A 21,025-nucleotide genomic window follows, 5' to 3' on the forward strand; every position below is an offset into this window, starting at 1 on the left:
GGATTCCGGAGCCAGCCGCGCTCCCCGCATTCCTGCTGCCCCTGTCACCCCCACCGGCTCCGGCACCCCCAGCTCGCCCGCAGCCGGCCGAGCGCTCCGGAGCACGGAGCAGGTAAGCGCCCCCCCCCAGCCCGGGAGGGTCTTTCTTTGCTGTAAGGCGCTTTGCCCCCCTCCCCCTCCGCCCCGGGGGCCCACACTCTTCCTCCCCCCAGCTGATCGCTCTAGGTGGGGAGGGGCTCCCCCATGGGACCCCACTTCCCCCCTGCTGATCGCTCTGGGTGGGGAGGAGGTTCCACCAACACTCCCCTCCCCCCAGCTGAGCTCGCCTGTCCTGGGGGCCCTGTCCTCAGATTAGTTTGGGGGAAGAGCCCCCCCGGAATCCCTTCCCCGAAACTGCAGCTGCCTGGGGCAGCCCTTCCCACTCTGCCTGGGAACTTGAGCTGCTTGGGTGGGGGGGCCTGGCCTGGGAAGGGATCAGCCCCATTGGAACACTAGAGAGGATGTGGAGGTGGAACTGCCCCCAACCCCTTCTCCCCACCCCCAGTGGGTTTGAGCCTTCCCCCCCGCCCCCGGGGGGCTAGTGGGCGCAAGGGGGTGTGGGTTTCACACTGTGTTAGCTGGGGTAGCCGGTTGCAGTCCTTTGGTTGTGGAAGGACGTATCCATGGCCCTCTCTGCTGCCGCCTCCCACCTCAGTGTTTACCCTCAGCCTGAAGGGGCTCATTTCCCCTCTGGTTAGTGGATTATTATTTTTTTAATCTCTCCTCCCCCCCCCCCCCCCAATAATTCAACAGTTTTCAGTTTCAAAACATCCAATTGCTTCCTCGGGTGCTCTCGCTTTCTGCCCTACGCCTGCCTCTCACTTCAGTTTAAGTTTTTAAGTCAATGGCCTGTGATAGATTTGAATTTATTTTTTTGGCTTCTACTTTGTATCTATGGCCTTTGACCATGTGATTGCTGGAGCTACAGCTCCAAAGAGGCCTTGCGCGCAATATATGATCCATCGATAGCGTGCGTAGAGCCAATACGTTACGTTACATAAACTGCCTCCTTTTCCCTCCAACTCGCTGTGGTAGCGCCCCAAATTTAACTGCTTCCCCTTCTGACTCTGGAGGGCATCATGTGTGTCTTTAGCAACTGCATTGTGTATATGCATGTACAACACATCCATATCTCACACATACACTGGAAGATAATATGCTGGCTGTATATTACACGCTTTGTGACTAGTCACACAGTCACAGTACTAACGAGTCATTAATTAGATGCATAATTTTCAGCCATGCAGCACATTTGCAATATTTTTCATGCTCTTGCTTTTTCCGGGGGATGGGACCCCAAGCAAAACACACTTAGTTATATGAATCTCCAAAATAACATGCTTATTTGTGTATGTGGTTATGTAGGTAACCATGCAGGTTTGGGTTAACTTTGTGTGTAAATTAGGTTGAATACACAGAAAGGGCACAGTGAGTGTCATTTTGGACTCAGGAATGAAAATCAATATTTTGGGGCACGGGGGGTGGTGTGCCGGGGGAAGGGAAGGGAGATGCCTAGAAACATGGCTTTGGAGGCACCCAACATTGCTTGTCAAAAAACCCCCACCTCCACAGAAAATCCAATTCAGATTGATTAGTTCTGGGCAGCTGACCCAGAGTGCTAATGAATTAACAAACAGGGAAATGGCGAGCACAGAGGGCAGGGAAGAAAAGTGTGAGGTCCCAGTGGGTCTTCCTTTTGTCTATCATAAATAAGAGCAATGGTAAATAGGTGGCAGGGCTGTGGCGGTCCGTTCCTCCCCCAGAAAAGAGAGTCAGTCTAAATTGGATAGTTTTGAGGCAAGTGGCCGTGGCCCTGTCCCCCATCTTGCTGCCCATCTGTGGTGAGTCAGGGTTTTTAATGCTGCAACAGAGAACATCTTCCCGGCTCTGATACCCCCTGCTTGTGTGTGGGAAGGGAGTGTTTGTGAGGTGGCTCTAAGGAGGCACATTGTAGTGGTGGTGGCTGAAGTACTTTGCAATGGAGGTGCTGCCTTGGGGGAGACCTCGCAGCCAGGTTGCCGCCTCTATAGATAACTGGTCACGGCTCTGTAGGGACGTATTGCCGGTCGAGCAGGCCCAGACACGCAGGCACTTGTACCATGCAGAGAATGCCTCTCTAGAAAGCAATAGCTGGGTCACACTATATGCTGCTTGTCTTTAGGAGCCATTTAAAGGAGTTTGTGTTGTTTCTCCCCCCCAGTGCAAACCCTGTTGTGACAAAACATTCACGCTTTTCTCCAGGCACTCTTCTGCCTTTCCACCTCCTGTGAGTTAGGCTGGTATCATGACCCCCATTTTGCAGATGGGAAAAGAGAGGGAAGAGACTTACCCAAGGTTAGGGTGACCAGATGACAAGAACAAAATATTGGGACACGGGGGGGGGCCGCTGAAGAAAAAAAAAAGCCAGAGTGCAAAATATCGGGACAAATGGCGTACATTGGTCGGGATGCGGGACAAACAACTAAATATCCGGATGTCTGGTCACCCTACCCAAGGTCACAGAGCAGGTCATGGGCTGCTGTGAGTAAAACCCAGGTCGGACTCCTGGGCCTGGGCCTTATCCACACACCAGTCTGTCCTTTCTTAGCTCTTAAAATGGATAAATGCTAATAAACCACCATAAGGATAGTGTTAGGAAGGATCTCCAGCATGTGCCATGCTTCATAACCCCTCTCAGCGGCCGGAGTATAACTCTCCTCTAGAAGAATCAGTAGTATAAAGTAGATATATTCTATGTAAGTAGTCACACAATATAATTTAAATACTAGGTAAAGATAAGAAGGGGCGTGTTTGTATATATCTATATCTTGTATTTATAATATAATTTCTAACCGCTAAGGGCAGGTATCGTTCAGCCTGGCAATTTTCATACCAAAATGCTTTCAAGGAAACCACCGTCTCATAGCATCGCTCTCACCCTAAAGAAACTCTGGATCTGAACTTAAGCATATAGACAAAGATGATCAGATCATAAAAGAAAGCAAGGTTTGGCCGGGCCTTTTTGTTAATGTGCTTAGATTGGGGGAGGGAGGAAGGGAATGGATACAAAGGAGAACTAGATAATTCAGGGCCTTGGCATATAGGGATTCAGCTCCTTTGGCCTCCGTGTCATCTAACTATCCAGCCAAGCTGGCAGGGAGCGACAACTTGCCTCCATCTGATGGCAGTATGATGGCCTTAGTGAAATAAGTTGCAGTTGCAGCAGTGAGCCCAAGGACTTGCTGTGCCATGGAGACTGGAATATCTTCTCCCGGCTACTAGGGTCTTTGGGGCTCAGGGTTTGCATGTGTGTGTAGCTTCTTCTGCCACTGCCCATGCTGTACCTGCCCTGTGGAGAGACCACTCTGTTTTGCCAGGGCTGTCAGGCTGGCACCGAATACACCTTTAATAAAAATAACTCTAACAAATTGGGGGGAGGGGGAGAATCGCCCTGTATGTCCTGGGTATTTCTGGTGCACCCGTCACTAGGCCCTGCCTGTCTGACTCTGGTGCTCCAGGCCACGTGCAGGGCTGTTCTTCTGAGTCTCTGTAAATACCTGGCATTTCTTTGTGGAAATATTGAGTGTCTGTGACTAGCTGAGTGTGCAGAGGGAAGGAGGAGGGGTTTGGCCGAGGTGCTGGCAGGTGAGGAAGTGCCAGTGGCTTTGTTTGGAAAGGTGAATGCAGATGATCCCCTCCCTGCTGTGCTTTGAAGAATCTACCAGCATCTGCTTTACACCTGGTACCTTAAAACCCCAGTCAGCCTACAGCTGGATTGTACCAACCACCCCTTTGCTCCCAGCCATCAGAGGTATGAAGCTTATCTTTTTGCTGCGATAGCGCTGCCCATAAGCAGCGATGAATAGGAAGCAGCACCTCCTTCTGGGGACAGCTGGAAACTGTTGCTGCTTCCGCCAGTTGTACCAGGCCCGTGTCGACCCAGTAAGAGAGGCGCATCTGAAAGCCTAATTGAGGCTGTGACACACTGCTGACAGTGGGAGGTGGTGCAAGCCGCGGCTAGCAATACAGTGGAGGGAAAAAAAGATTCTCAGCCAATGTGAGAACAGGTTAAAGCTGCACTTCCTGGGAGGTGAGGGTGGAAGTGGGCAGTCAACCATAATTAATTCATTAAAAATTAAGTAACCACGCAACTCCTGTCGAACACACACACCAAACACGAGGCCAGCTGCAGGGGATCCCTTGTGCTGGAATGACTTATAGTACAGGTCTGTTGTGAAGAGCAGAGCTGGGCTATGCCTGATCCTTCTGGGCAGGGGAGAGATGTGGATCTCTGCCTCCTCCTTACTGCATATTCTTAGTCCCACGGAGGCTAGGGGTGAGTGACATTTGGGGTGGGAGGTTCCTGTGATATTTGGGGCACCGGAGGAATACCACACGGGATTTAAGCCCCTATGATCTGCCCTTCCAAACATGGGTCCTGCTACAATGATTGGTGTTTATTATTTGTATTATGGTAGCACCTAGGAGCCCAGGTGTGGCCCAGGACCCAATTGTGCTAGGTGCTGTACAAACACAGAACAAAAAGATGGCCCCAGCTGCAATCTCCTAGAAGTTCCTTTAAGTGTTTAATAAAAAAGGGTGTCTTGAGCCTGAACCCAGTGATAAAATTCTTACTGGGAGCTTTAATGGGAGCTAAGTGTTGGTCAATCAGTCAGTCCTTGCTGGGAGAGGCATGTGAAAGGTGGCTGAGGGACATCTGATTGACTGATCATGTAGTCTGTAACCCTCTGAACGCCCTTCGCTATGCAGCAGACTCAAGCCACCCCAAGGACTCCCCTGGTGCTCGCCCCATGTATTGTGGTAAATTATTGACCTCCACCATGCAGAATCAGGGAACTGACTCTCCAGGCAGAGCTAGCTGCGCCAAGGGATCACTACGCTCTAATGTGAGTATGTGCTGCTCTCCCAGTCCTGGATTTGAGCCTTGACTTTATAAGAGGCATTATTCAGTGTGGGTTCATTAGACAATAGATGCAAAACTTCCCTTTGTAATGGGAATCGCACCTTTCCTGAGAGTCGGTTAGCGTGGATGTCTGGGGTGTTGGAAGGTGCCTGGAGTGTGTGAGCACCCAATGTTTCTGTCACGTGTTGGTGTTGACTTATGAAACTTTTTGGACCGAGGGAGGGAAGTTAATGATGGGTGAGGATCGTAAGCTGTGTTGTCACTGAGCCTGTAACTCGCACGTGGAAAGATGGCCTCATTGCTAAAGCACAAAAGAGCTGGGTTCTGTTTGGATTTGGGCAAGTCATTTAAACCCCTTTGTGCCTCAGTTTCCCCCTCTGTAAAATGGAAGTGATACTGGTCCTGCTCACTGATACTTGTGAAGCACTTGACGATCCCCTGCTGGAACACAGCAGAGCAGTGCAAATTGCTATGGAAGTATGATTCTGAAAGCACGGTAATGCACCCTGAGCTGGTGAGGGATGGTTTATGAATTACTTGGGTGGGGACGTGCTCTGTCTCCTACTTTCTCAGCCCATCAGGCCGTGCATTTGGGGCAGCTGTTCTGGACGCCTCTATGGACCCATCATAGCTTACGTGGTGCTCTGCATCACTGGTGCTGCAAAATCCTGCCCTGCCATTTCACGGCCACCATGTTGGATTCTCTCTCCTGAGAGGTGAGACCTGGTGGGTAGTGCTTGGTTTTGAACAGGAAAACTCTGAGTTTCTCCCCTCTGTAAATCCATGTTTGAGCCTTGTCTGTGCGTACATTGGGCTGAGAGTCGAACAAAGCTTCCGAGCTTTTGAGAGGGGACATGAGCACTCGCTCCCCAGAAGAGTGCATCCAAAATGGCGCCTGGGCCGTCCCAGATCCATGCGGACCTTGGAGCAGTCCTGTGTCTTTCCTGCGCAGCTGCCACTGTTCTAAGACAATAGCCACATGGACAATGTCTTTACTGTTCCTTGTCTGGCCTAGTGGGCTTAGCTTTAGGACTGTGCAGACTTCCTGGAAACATGAGTTCGAATCCCATTTGGATCGACTGAGCCCTTCACTCTCCCAAGTGACATTAATTGATATGGGGTCATGCCGTTTCCTATGGGTAGGTCTGAGTGAGACTTTTAACACTGAGGTGCACATCTTCAAAGGTATTTAGGTGCCTAACTCCCATTGAAATTTATAGGAGTTAGCGCCTCAAAGGTATTTAGGCACATAGGCCTGAGGGCCTGTCTACTGGTTGTGGATATTGAAGTTCTCACTGCCCGAGTGTCCTTGACCACATGTTCCCCTATTGTCCTTGTTTAGTGCAATATCCCACTACTTGCCCCCCCACCCTGCCCCCGAGATGGCTGCATTTCAGTGGTGCTACATTGGTACAGGGGTAAAACACTCTGGGATCTCCTTGGATGAAAGTGAACTCGCTTGCAGTAATTTGTAAAGATTTACCACCCAGTGGTATAAAGAGTGAATCCTCTTAACTGGCCCATCTCTGGGCAGAAACCAAAGCAGCCCATTTTAACAGCTGTCTTGAAACTCCCAGGCTCTAGGACAGTGGTTCTCAGCCGATGGTACGCATACCCCTGGGCTTACACAAAGGTCTTTTGGGAGTACATCAACTCATCTAGATATTTGCTAGTTTTACAACAGGCTACATAAAAAGCACTAGTGAAGTCAGTACAAACTAAACTTCCATACAGACAATGACTTGTTTATACTGCTCTATATACTATACACTGAAATGTAAGTACAATATTTATATTCCAATGGATTTATTTTATAATTATATGGTAAAAATGAGGAAGTCAGTACTAGTGGCTGTGACACTTTTTGTATTTTTAGGTCTGATTTTGTAAGCAAGTAGTTTTTAAGAGAGGTGAAATTTGGGGTTACGCAAGGCAAATCAGCCTCCTGAAAAGGGTACAGTTGTCTGAAAAGGCTGAGAGCCACTGCTCCAGGATACCTTGTGCCGCATGATACTATGTATTTAAAAGTTATGACAATAGCACCTAGAAGCCCTAGCCAAGACCTGGGCCCCATTTTGCTAGGGACTGTACACACATAGTGAGAGATGGTGCCAGCTCCTAAAACGTAGTATAAATAGGCAAGATAGACAAAGGGTGAGAGGCGAGAAGGCATACTATCCCCATTTTACAAATGGGGAGCTGAGAGTCAGAGAACAGGTGACTTTTCCAAGGTAATGCAGGGAGTCTATGGCAGGGCTGTGACTGAACCCAGGTTGCCCAAGCCTCAGTCCAGTGTCTTAACCACAGGACCAAAAGCAACGTATGAAATAAACACGATCATTGGCAGCATTAAAAGGCTTGAAGAACCGTAATGAACACGAGAGCCTGACCCGTCTCACAGCCTTGATAGCACAGCAGAAGGCCACACTTTGGGAAAGCGAGGCCCGCAAATCACCCTTCCTGTGTGTAAATGACTGTGGCTAGACTACTGGGTATCAGGCATGGCAGGTATCCGCAGGTTAAAGTCATGAAATAGACCAATCGGCTCTGGTCCCTGGCAATCATCCCAATTAGTCTAATGATCGGGCTGGTTGAGATTATCTTAGTACATGTCTGTAGCACGATGAGGGTGGGTATCTACCATATAAAGAGGAGTGAAAAATTGTTTACAGTGAATATTTTTGTGCGGACCCAAGAGATAAAATGTGAGCAATATAAAAAACGCCACCTTTTAAACAAACAAGCTGTGCAGAACCCAAAGTTTGTCGGCAAAACTCCCATCATCTTCAGGGGGAGCTGGGGGGAAGCAGAGCTGGGCAGAGAGAAGCAGAAGGGACAGCTTTACATGCTGTGATTATCAGAAGAGATTTGAATGTATACAGAAGGGGCTGGAACCAGAACCCCAGATCCAAACACTTGGAGGAATGTCAGATATGGACTCCACCTGTGACCTATTTCTAGCGAGAGGTCAGTCCGAACTTGTAGAGGTCCCATTAGTTAGCTGAGGGCTTGCCTACATGGAAACATCCAAGAAAGTTAATCTGAATTAACTAGGGTGTGAATTTGAAGTGGCTTAGTGAAACCTCATTAAATCCCTGTGTGGACACTGTAAATCAGAATTAAAGTGGCCTTAATTCAGTTTAGTTTGGAAGGCCACGTCTACACTGTAGCAGAATAGCTGCGGAGCTTTAGCTATACTGCTCTAATCCTGTAGTGTAGACGCAGGCTAAGGTGATGGAAGGTGTTTTTCCATCACTATAGGAAGGGGTTTTCTGCCACTCTAGGAACTGCACCTCCATGAGTAAGGGTAGCTAGGTGAACAGAGGCATTCTTCTGTCAGCCTAGCTGTATCTCTGCTGGGGGTTAGATTGTCATAGCTACGGCACTCAGGGGTGTGAGTTTTTCACAATCCTGGGTGCTGTAGTTATGTTGACCTAAATTTTAAGTGTAGACCATGACTAAGTGAATTAAGCAAAAGCAAATTAAGGCCACTTTAATTCTGAATAAGGGTGCTCACACAGGGAATTAATGCAGTTTAACTAATCCACTTCAAATTCACACCTTTAGTTAATTCGGCTTGATTTTCCTGGAGGTCCTCATGTAGACATGCCCTGAGACAGCATGTGCGCAGCGGTCTAGGAGTTGGGACTCCGGGGTTCTTTTCTCAGCTTTGGTAGAGACCAGTGGTAGAGACCTTTTTTTCATTTGCAGAGCCCTAAAATTTTTTGAATGGAGGTGTGGACCCCTTTGGAAATCTTAGACGTAGTCTGCAGACACTCCCCCCCCCCCCTCGGGCTTCGTGGACCATAGGTTGAAAACCACTGGTCTTGGACAAGTTGCTTCACCTATCTGTGCCTCAGTTTCCCCTATTTTCTGTAAAATAGGTCTCATAACCCCTATCTCTATGGATTCTAGTGAAGCGTAACAGTTTTTAAAGTGCTTTGAGATCCTTGGATTGGAGCGCGAAGCGTTTTCTTCATGACTGTCTCTTCCTAGCTCCTCGTAAAATTAGATCCAGCTGTTCACAAAAGTCACTAATTTCCCCAGAAGATGTTCTGAGCCTGTAAACTTTGAGCAACTCTGAGTAAGTGGAGGATGGGCTGTAGTTCTCATGCCAGCTCCCCAACCATTTCTCCCCATCCCCCAGAGGCAGGGAGCTCATATTGCTGACATTTAGGCAACTGTCCTTTTATTTTAGTTAAACTCAGCATTAATGTTATTAGCAGGAAGGCTTGAGCACTTCATAGCCCCACTGCCCACCCTGTGGGGAGCAAGGCCTTGCGTGTGGCCCTCTGCTCTGAGTCCCCTCCTCCCTCCGCAATGAGAAGCCAGGTTTACCCTCAAACGAACCTCCGAGAACTGGGCAGCCCGAGGCTATGTCGCCTTTTTGGCTTCCCCTGTGTTTGTGCTGGGGTCCTCACCATAACATAGATGTGCCCCCACAAGACTCCCTCCAGAACCCACCCGGATCAGCCACGCTCAGGGGCCAGCAGGGCATTTATGGGTCATTCCTTCCTCACCACAGCACACCTGAGACTTAAGCTACCACTCCACCAGCTGCAGTACGGCCAGAAAGGCCTCCCCGTCTCTAGCTTGCCCACTCCCTGCAGATTGGGAAGCTGGCATGGTAGAGCAAAGAGGGAGGGAATGGTGGGGGGAGAGAGAGTCTGTGATTACTGGGTTGGTTAGATAATTGTGGGCGGGTGAGGGGAGCTGATGCATTGGAACAGGATCAGCTTAACTACTGGGCTGTGCTCTTGTCTGGAACTCCTCTATTAATAATATCGCCTTCAATATTTTTAGCAACTTACATTCTCTATATGCAGGAGGCGCTTCACCCACCACTGACATGCTGCCACCTCAGCAGAGGGGGCGCAGCAGCTGTTTTAACAGCACAGAGCTGCAAGGCTGAATCTTAGGGCAGGAAGTGAAGGAGGTGCTTGCTTCCAGTTGGAAGTGTGAAGGGGGAGTTCAGTTGGCTAGGAGGTAATGAATCAACCCCGGAAGTGGACCAAGACACCAGAGGTATCCTGCTCTTGTGATCAATGCTGTGGGATCTTTAATGACTGCAATTGAGCAGGCTCTTGGTTTTATGTGGCTTGCCCAAAGGATGAGTTTTACCTAGGTGCTTTCGGGTCCAAGTACCTAATGCCTCTATTTCACAGGGGCAGCTTTATGTATTTTGCCGTCCCAAGCACGGCAGTGAGGCAGCCTTCGGCGGCATGCCTGCAGGAGGTCCGCTGGTCCCACGCCTTTGGTGTACCCGCCGCCAAAGCCGCAGGACCGGCGGACCTCCCGCAGGCATGCCGCCGAAGGCTGCCTCACTGCCGCCCTCGTGGCGACCGGCAGGCCGCCCCCCGCGGCTTGCCGCCCCCGGCACGTGCTTGGTGCGCTAGTGCCTGGAGCTGCCCCTGCTATTTCAGCAGGGGTCCTGATAATCAGTATGTACTTAGCAGGCTTCTTCCTGTATTGGAAAGCTGCAGAAATTCTCACAGCACATGGCGCTGTGACTAGAAGTGACTGAGCTAAGTTCTCCCATGTTGAGTGGAAATTGCTTGGAAGAGCAAGATGAGAGGGAAAGAATGTGGTGAAGGCAGTGGACTCGGACTCGGGAGATCAGAGTTCATTTCGCAGCTCTGCCATATGCTTCTGGTGTGATCATGGGCAAGTCACTTCGTCTCACTGTGCCATAGTTCCTCAGCTGCAGAATGAGGATGATGATGCTTCCTTTGGCTTGTCTCTTTAAACTCTTCAGGATGGTCTCTCACCACGTTTGGCCAGCACTGAACACAGCGGGCCCTTGATCTCAGTTGGGGCCCAGTCTCTCCTGCAGTATAAATAATAGTAAGAGCATTACTGTTCAGTTCTAGAAACACAAGAATAATTTATATGGGGCTCATCCTGGAGGATCCCAAGAGTTTAATAAATTATGTGTGCACAGCACCCCTGCAAAGCACAAAGGGTAGCAACCTTCCAGGACATGGCTGGGTGAATTTTGCCAGGGACTGAGATGATTTAATGTCCCTGCTCAGCAGATTGGATCTTGCTGTTTGGGGTCTCATCAGAAAGACCTGCACATTGGAAGCCGCATGGTTCTTAATTTACAGGGGAGGGGGACGCTCACTGGGAAAAGGGTCTGGATACTCCAGACCAGAAACCTAAAGGCCACAATGGTGGGAGCCTAGAAATACACAGACCACCGAGCCAGCCCTCTGGCTGTCAGTCTAGGTAAACATATTCCAGACTCTGGGCTGCAAAAATATACGTGACCCCGTAGGATTCCCTTTTTCCGCATTAGCTGCCTCCTGGTGGGGATATCGGTTCTTGTTAGTTTCCTCACCGGCCCCTCTGCAGAGCGTGTTCCCCTTTGGTCGTTCTGTGCGGCGTTCATTCATGAGTCATCTGTTTAGCTCCAATGCATGGAATTGCACAGTGCATTGATTGTCCACGCAGGGCCCGTTGCCTGTTTCCTGTATGTACGGTGAAATACATACTCCTCTTACGGTTTCTGCAAATGTGTGAGATGATGAAACCCTCTGGAAGGGACTCCTGTGGAGACATTTATCCCGTGATGCCACCTGTGTGGAGGGATTCCTCCCATGGTACCCAGGACAGTATGCCAAGGGAAAGTGACTTGTAATGGTGAGGAGTGCTTGGCTTCCGCCAGACTGAATGGCTTTTTCCTCGGCTTCGGAAAGGTGACAATCCCGGAGCTGGGTTGTCATGTGTAGGCCAGTGGGTCGTGCTGAGGGTTGCTCTGGTTTGGTAAGGTGGTGCTTTCAGATTGCCCACAGCAACCAGCTATGAATCAGGGCTGATGCCTCAGGGGCGGCTGTGTCTCCTAGGCAGAGGGTGAGGGCAGTGATTGCAGCTGCTTCCATGGTGAGGATTGGGTTACACGGGGGTGGAGGGAAGGGAGAGGCAGCCTGGGACGAGGGAGTGGGTGTGAAAGAACTGGAGCCTTCCTGTTTGCACAGGGGTTATAGACACCTTATGGCCCCTCTTTAGACTGGCTATCCCTGCCCCACAGATCTAAGGCTTTGCCTAAGTCAATAGGGAATGAAATTGACATAGGCCTTTTCAAACTGATTTGAGAGTCCACACAGGCGTTGGCACCAATTTAGCAACCCCGGTTTAAAAAGACACCCTTAGTTAAACCTATACAATGCTGTTTGTAGGCTGGGCCTAAGGCAGAGCTGGCTGGGAGACTGGGAACAGTTGCTCAGGAGTGGGAGGGTGTGGGCAGTTGTTGGGATGGAGAATTCCCAAACGCGGGTTTGGAAGAAGGAGGAGCTTGGACAAGGAGAGGGGAGACAGTTCTGAATATGGAGGGGGCAGTAGGAGAGAAAATGCAAAGACCAGAGTGGGGTGGAGGAATTTGCCACTCCAGTTCCTTCCTTGGGAAGGTAAGCCTTAGGGCACAAACCCTATTTGGGTTCAGTGGCACCAGGACAATCCTTTATGTAGACACCTGGAGTCCTTTGCCTCCCAGAGCATCTGAAATGACTAAGAGCTGGCCAGAGAACCCTGAGCTGGTTCACATCTGTCGTACTGAGAACATCTGGGATACCCCCACCTATATACCCCCGCCTCTCCCATGATGATCCTGGTTTCCTTGGCTTATTGTTTTTTTCTGATTCTATAGAAATGGTTATTTCTAGATTAAGATATCCTAGGAGAATGACTTATGGATTTGCCTTTTCCTCTGAATTCCAACCCCTTCTCATGACCAGGTCCTAGCAAAGTATCCGGTGGCTGTTGGGTGTGTGTCTGTGGCGTAGACGTTGTCCATCTTACCTAGGACAGCCAATCCCTAAAGCCAGCTCTGGCCCCGTTTATTCAGGCTGGAATGCGTAATTAATCATCTTGGCCAGACCATGGGCTTGCTAAGCTGATTGCCTGAACACTTTCAGCAGAGACTGCTTCTCTGCTTCAACCTCCCGCATCTCTTCCTTGGGTCTTGTGCCGTTTAAGCCTATGGGATCTCTGGGAAATTGGCTTTGCTTCCAAGCCATGCTGGGAATTCAAACGCTTGAAGTCACTTTCTCTGCTTGGATCGGCAGGTTCTCAAGCTCAGTAGGTCAGAGTTGTTTCTCACCATCAGCAAACAGCAAATTATAATTGGAAATAAAGGTTTAACTTGTAATGATATTTCTCAGCATGCTACTGGCCAAATTACATCCGGTCTAAGTAATTCCCCTGGCAATTGGAAACTTCCTGTCCTAACTGTGCACTGTTCAGTGGCTGCCGTGTTCCAGAGATGGCTGTGTTTCAGTGATGGGTGAAGTGACTCCAGTATGTAGGAGCTTGATCCTGAGGTGTGCTAAGCACCATTAATTCCTGGTGGATGATCCAGTGGGAGTGTCAGGCCTCTTGGGAACAGGGCTACAGTTTGTAAAACCTTTTGGGCCCTGCAGGGTTTGACCCATTCAAGATACATTTCCTGAGGTGGTGAGAGGTGCTGGGCTGAGTGAAAAGGCCTAAGCCCCATTCCTTCTGAGCCTCGGTTCCCTGGTGTCCCGTCTCCATGCCTCGCTGGTGTCTGGGCAGGAAAGTTCCTCAGTGGATCACTGGGGAGGAAAAGGAGCAGCTTTGTTAGGATGGGGTCTGTAGCCATCTGCCTCGCTGTGCACGGGCTGGGGCCTGTGTCCTTGCTTGTAACTGGTGGGCAGGAGGTGACCAGCACATCTGGGGACACAAGTAGCCTAAAGGGGACGGGATGGATTTGGTGGTTGCCTGGGAGACCCAGGCCCACTCTCCAGTCTGCTGTCGCTTTAGGAGCCACCATCCATCAGTGCTGCATCCCTCGTGGCCTCGGAGCCACGTGGCCTCTTGTGGTTTCCTCACTCCGATTGCTTCCTGAGCTCCACGCCAGTCCGGAAAAGACAGGAAGTGATAGAGGAAAGGAAATTACTCAGGCTGTCTCACAAGGGAGCAGGAGTCGGGGGGAGGGGTGTCTGGGAGAGTCCCAGGACTTCCGAGTCTGGATCATCCAGGGGCCCTTCAGCATCCATTCCCCTGTCTGTCTGAATGGTGGGGTGGGGTGGGAACGCAGGAAAGGAGGATGGATCCAGTGAGGGGCGGGCATGAGAGACAGGCACTCACTAACTGGCTTGTTACTGAGCTACACTTCCCTCTGAAACTTTGCTTTTACAGAGCCTATAGTGCCACATCAGTGGCTTGGAGTTCTAAGTCCCTTCTGCAGGCAGGATCCTTGCAAGGGGATATACCCTGATGGTAGCAAGTAGTAGAAGTGAAGTCTGCTTCCAAACAATGGGAATCCCTAAATATCAAAGGGCCTTGCAGCTCGGTAACAGTTTAGAAAAAGATCACAAACCCCCACCCATTAGTGTCGATCGGTCTCTGAGGTTTGGTCCCTATGGGAGCACTGTTGGGTAGAAATACCTTGGTGGTGTGCTCTGCTGATGAATACAATGCTTTCCACCACCACCACTCCCAGGATCCCGTACTACTGTTCAAGCTAAAGACAAGGATTGCTTTATTCCTTGCTGAAAGGCAACCACTTCTGGGGTAGAGCATGTGAGAGTGTTTTCCAGGAGGGGAAGTAGTGAACGGAAACTACTCCCATGGAAACTGCGGGGAAGGGGGGGTGGTTAGGGTCTGCAGAATGTGGTCACCCAATCTGCGATGTGACCAGGACGCCAGGATTAACACCCTGACTCTTGGAAAAACTGCCATGAAGTCTTTCATGGCCAGGATTTCTGAAAGGCAGTGAACCTCCTAGTGCTCCACTGGGGCATCATCTGTTGAGCCGCTAACGCTGCCTGAAGCGTCCTTGGAACGCTCCCACCTGGGGATCCCCCAGCCCAAACGTGTGAGGTTAGAGGCCCTGGTGATAGGCCTGCAGGCTGAGGCTGTGATTGCTGGTGGAGATCTCTCTGGTGTGGGCTGGCCAGGTGGTGCAGTCACCACAGGTGAAAATCTGAGATCCCCGGGCAGGCAGCAATACCACGCGCTCTGTCTTTGGGGAGAGGCGAGCACTAGCAGTCCCACGCACCTCCACCGATGCTTGGGACAGTGTGGAGGGGCTCAGAAGTGGTGTTGGAAACCAGGACGTGTGGGGCCTTTCACGAGAGCTGCCAGGTTGGACGCTGGATGTCAAGCAGGTCAACTCCCCCATCCCCAAGCTGGTGTTGACAACGCTTCTCACGCCGCTGTGGACAGAATCGACCATTGTGTGCCCTGTAAAGAGCATCGGACGTGGCCTACCCCAGCCCACAGGCCGTAGAGACAGTGAAAGAAACAGCAGCTGGCACGTCATTCCCGTGGCTGTTTTAATTTCTTACGCCAACATCCCTCGCCATCGAGGATTTTGGAAGCACCCTCCCTACACGGACACCCCCTTGTTGTTCCCTACCACCCCTGTAGGACGGAGCACTGTGAATCTGGGGGTCCCTTCTCCCTACAGGCTCCCCTGAAACCACTCCACCTTCCCACCTTCTGAGCTGCACCGCCACCTCCCTCCCCCCCTCAGGCTTTGCAGGTGGCAGCCTGGCTTTCCCACCCCGTCCCTGCCTCCCTCCCCCATTTCCTTCCCGTGCACACAGTCGGATAAAATGTATTAACATGCAGACAAAACAAACATGGAAGAGATGGGGGCGGGGGGGGGGAGAGGCTGAGAGGCAGCATCATGGAGAATGCCCCCCAGCAAGCATTCTCCTTCCAGAAATTAGAAGCATATTAAAGAAGGCCTCTGCGTGCTTGCAAATTGTTTCCTCCTGTTGGAGTTCAGAGCCTGCTTTTGGGGCTTTGCGTTCTCTTGGCTAACGCTCTAACACATGAGGAGGGGCTGGAGAGCTGCTGTGTGAAATGGCTTGGGGCCGTTACACGGGCATGCTGTCCTGGAAGGGAAATGTTTGCACCCCCGATGGCTCTGAATTCCAGTAGTGCTGTCTATTTCAAAATATCCCAAAGTCCTCCTCGAGCTGTGTATATCTTGGCATCGCTGAACTGCAGCCACCTCTGGGGTGGAATGCAGCAGCTGTCTGGCAGCACACAGCAACGCTTCACTACAGCCCTCAGGAGGGGAAGGGAAGAGCGAGCTGGGGAGTTCTAGATGATGAGGTGGTGTCGTTCAGATAACCGCACTGGAACTGCAGCCAGGTTGCTGGGGTTAAGGCCCCAGCTCTTGCAGGAATCATTGGGGGTCCTTCATGGAGTGAGCAGGACCTCAGCTTTGCTGAGTCTCTGAATAAATGCTCCTTGCATTCGAGCTCCAATGAGGCAGAGAGTCCCACAATTGGGAGAGGGGACCCTCCTGTCCCACCCCTCAGATTTTAGTTGATTGCAAAGTCCCAAGTGGCTGCTACCCACTCTCTGTATCACCTAGCTCCCTGAAGTGCCTGCTTGACCCTGGCACAGGGACAGGCTGGGCTGCATAATCCCAGGCACAGAGACTCCTGTCTGTCCTGCCCAGAGACCCCGTCTCTCCCCAGCCAGGGCATCTTTGTATCTTTGTCAGTGCCCTGCTCGCCTGTGGAGCAGTCTAGGGCTCGTGGGCAGCATCTGGTGGGATGGGAGCTCTGCTGCGGTAGTGCAGGGTATGCAAGTGGCAGGGGCCCAGTGACCACCAGGCTGCTTCCTCCTGTTCCCAAATTGCTATCTGTGGCTCCACTCAGGGAGAAAGCCGGGCAGCCGGCCTGCTGCTGGCGTTGCTGCGGGGGACATTGTCCTTGAGTTACGCAAATGGCCGGGCCCTTGTGAGGGCCCCCCACCCATGGTGATGAGCCTGCAGTGACCACACAGGATCTATAGTGTGTATCTGCTCCCTGGCAATGCTGGGTCGATGTCTGTGTTGCCAGGGGAGTTCTGTAAGTATTGCCGGCCCCCTCACCTCAGGGCTGAGCTCCCATGACCATGGGGGGCTGGAGGCCCCCTCCCACCCTGCTCCCGTGACCATGGGGGATCTGTACAGGCTTTCTTAAGCCCCTCCCAAACAACTTTCACACCACAAACAGGGTGAGTTGCTTGATGCGTTTCATGAAAACTTCCCCTCAGATTTGTGGTTTGGCTGGGAAGCTCACACTAGCAGCTCTAAATGTGACCCATTAAAACCCCGATGTCCTTGGGGGCGCAGGGGACACTCGGATGATGGTTCTGCTCTGGGCCTCTCTGGATTTCTGCTCCAGCCCAGGCCTCTCTCCGATCCTTTCGCTGGGACTCTGTCTCGCCGGCCCCTCTGACAGAGAGCTGTGCCAGGCCAGCAGACTGCTGCTGCGCTGGAGACTTGAACCTGGCAATCGAATTCCATCCCTCCCCCTGTGCTATAAATACACCCAATGCGTCTCCCCCAGGATGGGGCCGCAGAGCGAGGGAGCAGGCAGCGTTGGTGGGAGCTTGCCCCGCTGAGCTGTGAAACCTCCCGGACGCTCTGGTAACTGAACGCTGCCCACTGGCCTTGGCTTGTCTCTGGGGCTGGGAATGGGGAGCCACTTGGCGAGGCGGGGGAGTGAATCTCTCTGCCTTCCCGAAGGTCACGGTGACCTTCTCTTTCTCTGGCCCTTTGTACAGCTCCTTACTCAGGTGTGTGAGCGTGGCCAGGCTGGGCCAGCCCTGCCGTTTGGCTGCTTCACCTGCTGTGGTGAACGTCTCCCTTAGGGGATGTGGTAGAATTCTCCCCATAGGAGGTTGTGGCAGTATAATACACGCTCCACAGGGCTTCCCTTCCATCTCTCTCTCCTGTTCCTCTCCCATCCTGTGGGTTACTGCAAGGGCTGATCCCAGCTATCCCTATTTCACTTGATGGTCATTTACATTTGTGTGGTGCCTCTTGTCCTCAAGGATCCCACAGGGACATATGACAATGTATACGCAGCCCCAAAATGCAGCCACCTCTGGGGAGGAAAATGGCTGGCCCTGCACAATGGTGAGTGTTGGGGCAATCCTCTCCAGGCAGGACCTCATGTCAGCTGCATGGAACTCTGCAGGCCTAGGGGTGGTGAACATGGTGCTTAGACAACAAAGCCATGTGTTTGTGTGTTTGAAGCCACGTGAACAGGTTTGGCACAGAGCAGGGAAGCCAGTTTCTCCTCTCTGCTCCTTCTCCCCTCCCCACCCTACATCGGGGGCCCCTGCACCCTGTTGGTGTGAGACCCTTTCTAACTGCAGGGCTGCTGCTCTGGAGTGATCTCCCTCCCCTCCATCGCCTCAGCAGAGAGCAGCAGGTGGGTGTGAGCTCTTGCCTGAAACTCCCCGCAGGGGGAAATCCGGAGTGGAACATGCAGCCTTGGATTCCCTCCCCCCCCCCCCCCCCCTGCTTTCTTGTTAGCAGGAGCGGATTCTGCACCAGGGGAGGTCACGCCCAGGCTGTAAGCTGAAACTTTTTGTCTTTCAGGTGAGAGGTGCAGCTTGCTGCACTAGCTCCCAGCCAGCAGCCTCCTGTCTGGGCTTGTCTGTGAACTTTTATCCTTTTTAAATGCGGGGGGCCCGGGGAAAGACGAGCTCCCCTTTGGGCCCAGCAAGGACAGACCCAGCACCAGCCAAACTGGTGGGCCCACAGTGAGACACTAAGATAGGAGCTGAACCAGTTCACAGGGCAGCTGTCCCTTCCTACCCCCTATGTCAACAGAGCCTCCTGCCTTCCCAACTCTCCTGTAGCAGATCCTGCTTCCATCCCTGCTCCAATACGTCCTAGCTAGCTTCCCTTCTTCTCTCCCCAGCAGCAGGAGGCACTTTCCTGATTGCAACCCTGAGTGTGCTCCAGTGCTGTGGCACAGAGCTGGGGAGACCCCAAGACCAGGATGGGAGCTAGACTCTGTTGTTCCCAATGCTTCTGCCTCTCCTCCTAGTTAATTCCAGAATGCAGGAACCTTCTCCTCTAACCTTCGCTTCAGGTGAGAATCCTCCTTCCAGTTCTGCTGCAGTAAGATGCTAGGTGCAGAGGCTTCTTGGGAGATCTCTCCCCGACAGCAGTGTCCGGAGACACTCAGGGTCTGGCTGAGCCATACCCCCCCACCTGTGCCAGGCTGCTCTCAGCCCTGATGTCACTGCAGAGGAGGGCAGCACCAGCAGTGGAGGGGCAGGCAGGATCCTTGCAGAAGGAGAGTGTAAATGCATAGCTTGAATTAGTGGTGAGGAAAGGGCTTGAAATACCTTTTCTAAAGTGTCTGCAGGGTGTAATTCCCAAGAAGGGTCATGGGTTGTTTAGAGGGGAGTAAGAAGGTGGAAATAAGGAAAGGAGAACGTAGGCTGAATGTCAGGACAGCCTGCCTGGCTGTGATCTCTATCAGGAAGTGGAACAGGCTCTCTGGGGAAGGGGTGAATACACCACTGCTTGGGATGGTTAAAAAGCAGCCTGGACAAAACGCTGGATAACCAGGAGCCACCCTGCACTGGCTGCTAGGCAGGAACTGTGATGGTCTGTCTCTGGTGTCTGGGGCTTCTGGTGCAAGTAGGGTGACCAGACAGCAAGTGTGAAAAATCAGGACGGGAGTGGGGGGTAATAGGAGCCTATATAAGAAAAAGACCCAAAAATCGGGACTGTCCCTATAAAATCGGGACATCTGGTCACCCTAGGTGCAAGCAGGGTGTGCAGGGGAGGGTCTCCAGTGCACTTTGAAACAAACCTGAGCATGTGTCAGCTTAACATCAGAATGTCCATCCTGGGTCAGACCAATGGTCCATCTAGCCCAGTGTCCTGTCTTCCAACAGTGGCCAATGCCAGGCGCTTCAGAGGGAATGAGGAGAACAGGGCAATTATAGTTATCCATCTCCTGTGGTCCACGCCCAGCTTCTGGCAAACAAGAGGCTAAGGACATTCAGAGCATGGGGTTGCATCCCTGCCCATCTTGGCTAATAGCCATTGATGGACCAATCCTCCAGGAACTTATCTAGTTCTTTTTTGAACCCTGTTATAGTTTTGGCCTTCACAACATCCCCTGGCAATGAGTTCCCCAGGCTAAAAGTGAGACATGTATTTGGGAGCCTGTGAGATCATCTCATTCTGTATCGTGTTGTAACCTTGCCCTTGCCTGTAAATAGGGGCATGCCAGCCCATCCTTGGCAGTCCTTGTCTTCCTTCATGTTACAGAATCTCCAGGACAACGCTCCCCTCCTAGCTTCCAACCTCATCCTTGGATTTTTCACCCTCCATCCTCCTGCCTCCCAGTCCTGCAGCATGTTGCTAATGCTCCTCAAACACTGGCCTTCATTCCTGTCCCCACCTCTCCCCTCTCTCTGTAAAGCCGGCAGAAGCTGACCCCACCATCAGGAATAGCCTTCGCTACACCTGTCTCCTGAGGCCAGACCCTGAGCTGGTGTAAATCCATGTAGCTCTGTTGAAGTCACCGGAGCTACATCAGTTTTTCCCCGCCGAGGACCTGGGTCCATGACAAACACTATAGCTCCTATCTGCATCCGTGTTTCCCTCCCAACCTGTGACTCCTGAGCAACCCGAGATCAAGGACATCATTGCTTTAATATTTGATGCAGCATCTCTTGTGTTGTCGTATTCTGCCCTTGTACAGGGGTGTGGACTCAAGCTAAATAGGCCCCTTCCATCTCTGTGGGCCCAGTTTTCCTCTTATAAAGCAGAACTCTCTCCATTACAGTCACCCTGGTGTTTGTAAGATCACACTCTCTGCTTGCCTCCATTTCCCCCATGCTTATTCTCCCCCAAACTCAAGCATTCCCTCCCTCCGCTGCTGCATCTATGGAGTCCACATGTGTGAGATTGGAACCTACCAGCTCCATGTGTATTGCTTCGTGTGTGCCGACGGGGGTTTGGAGTTTGGGGATGGAATTTGTGGTGCCATGTATCGTGTCCTTATTTTTACCTGGATTTTTAAGGAGCGGCTACGAGAACAGGTGTGGAGCCAAAGTGAGATGAAGGCAGGCAAGAAAATGTGCTCTCAAAATAAAATAAAATACTGGGGGAGAGAGACTGTGATGAGCCTAACAAATAAACAGCTGGCACTGATGAACTAGATATAGACAGCCCTTGGAGCCCAGGTATCCTGCTGGCATTGCTGTACGTACCAGCTCTGACCTGCACCATCCCTGCTTTTCCAGTCCTGGGCACTCTTCCCCTACAGGTCCTGGGGAGGGACAGCTGTTCTGCCGAGA

At 51.6% G+C, this 21,025-nt stretch overlaps 1 protein-coding gene across 1 annotated transcript in view; it reads left to right on the plus strand.

Moving 5' to 3' along the window:
- The first annotated feature begins 647 nt into the window (after positions 1 to 647).
- TEAD3 (TEA domain transcription factor 3) overlaps positions 648 to 21,025 on the plus strand; it is a 57,546-nt gene continuing 37,168 nt past the window's right edge. Inside the window, exon 1 of the mRNA XM_042861499.2 lies at positions 648 to 732. Within this exon, the coding sequence (XP_042717433.1) occupies positions 663 to 732 (70 nt within the window). The 5' untranslated portion in view covers positions 648 to 662. The remainder of the gene's footprint in view (positions 733 to 21,025) is intronic.

The sequence above is a fragment of the Chrysemys picta genome, chromosome 4 (assembly GCF_011386835.1).
Source record: "Chrysemys picta bellii isolate R12L10 chromosome 4, ASM1138683v2, whole genome shotgun sequence".
In the NCBI taxonomy this organism is placed as follows: domain Eukaryota; kingdom Metazoa; phylum Chordata; order Testudines; family Emydidae; genus Chrysemys; species Chrysemys picta.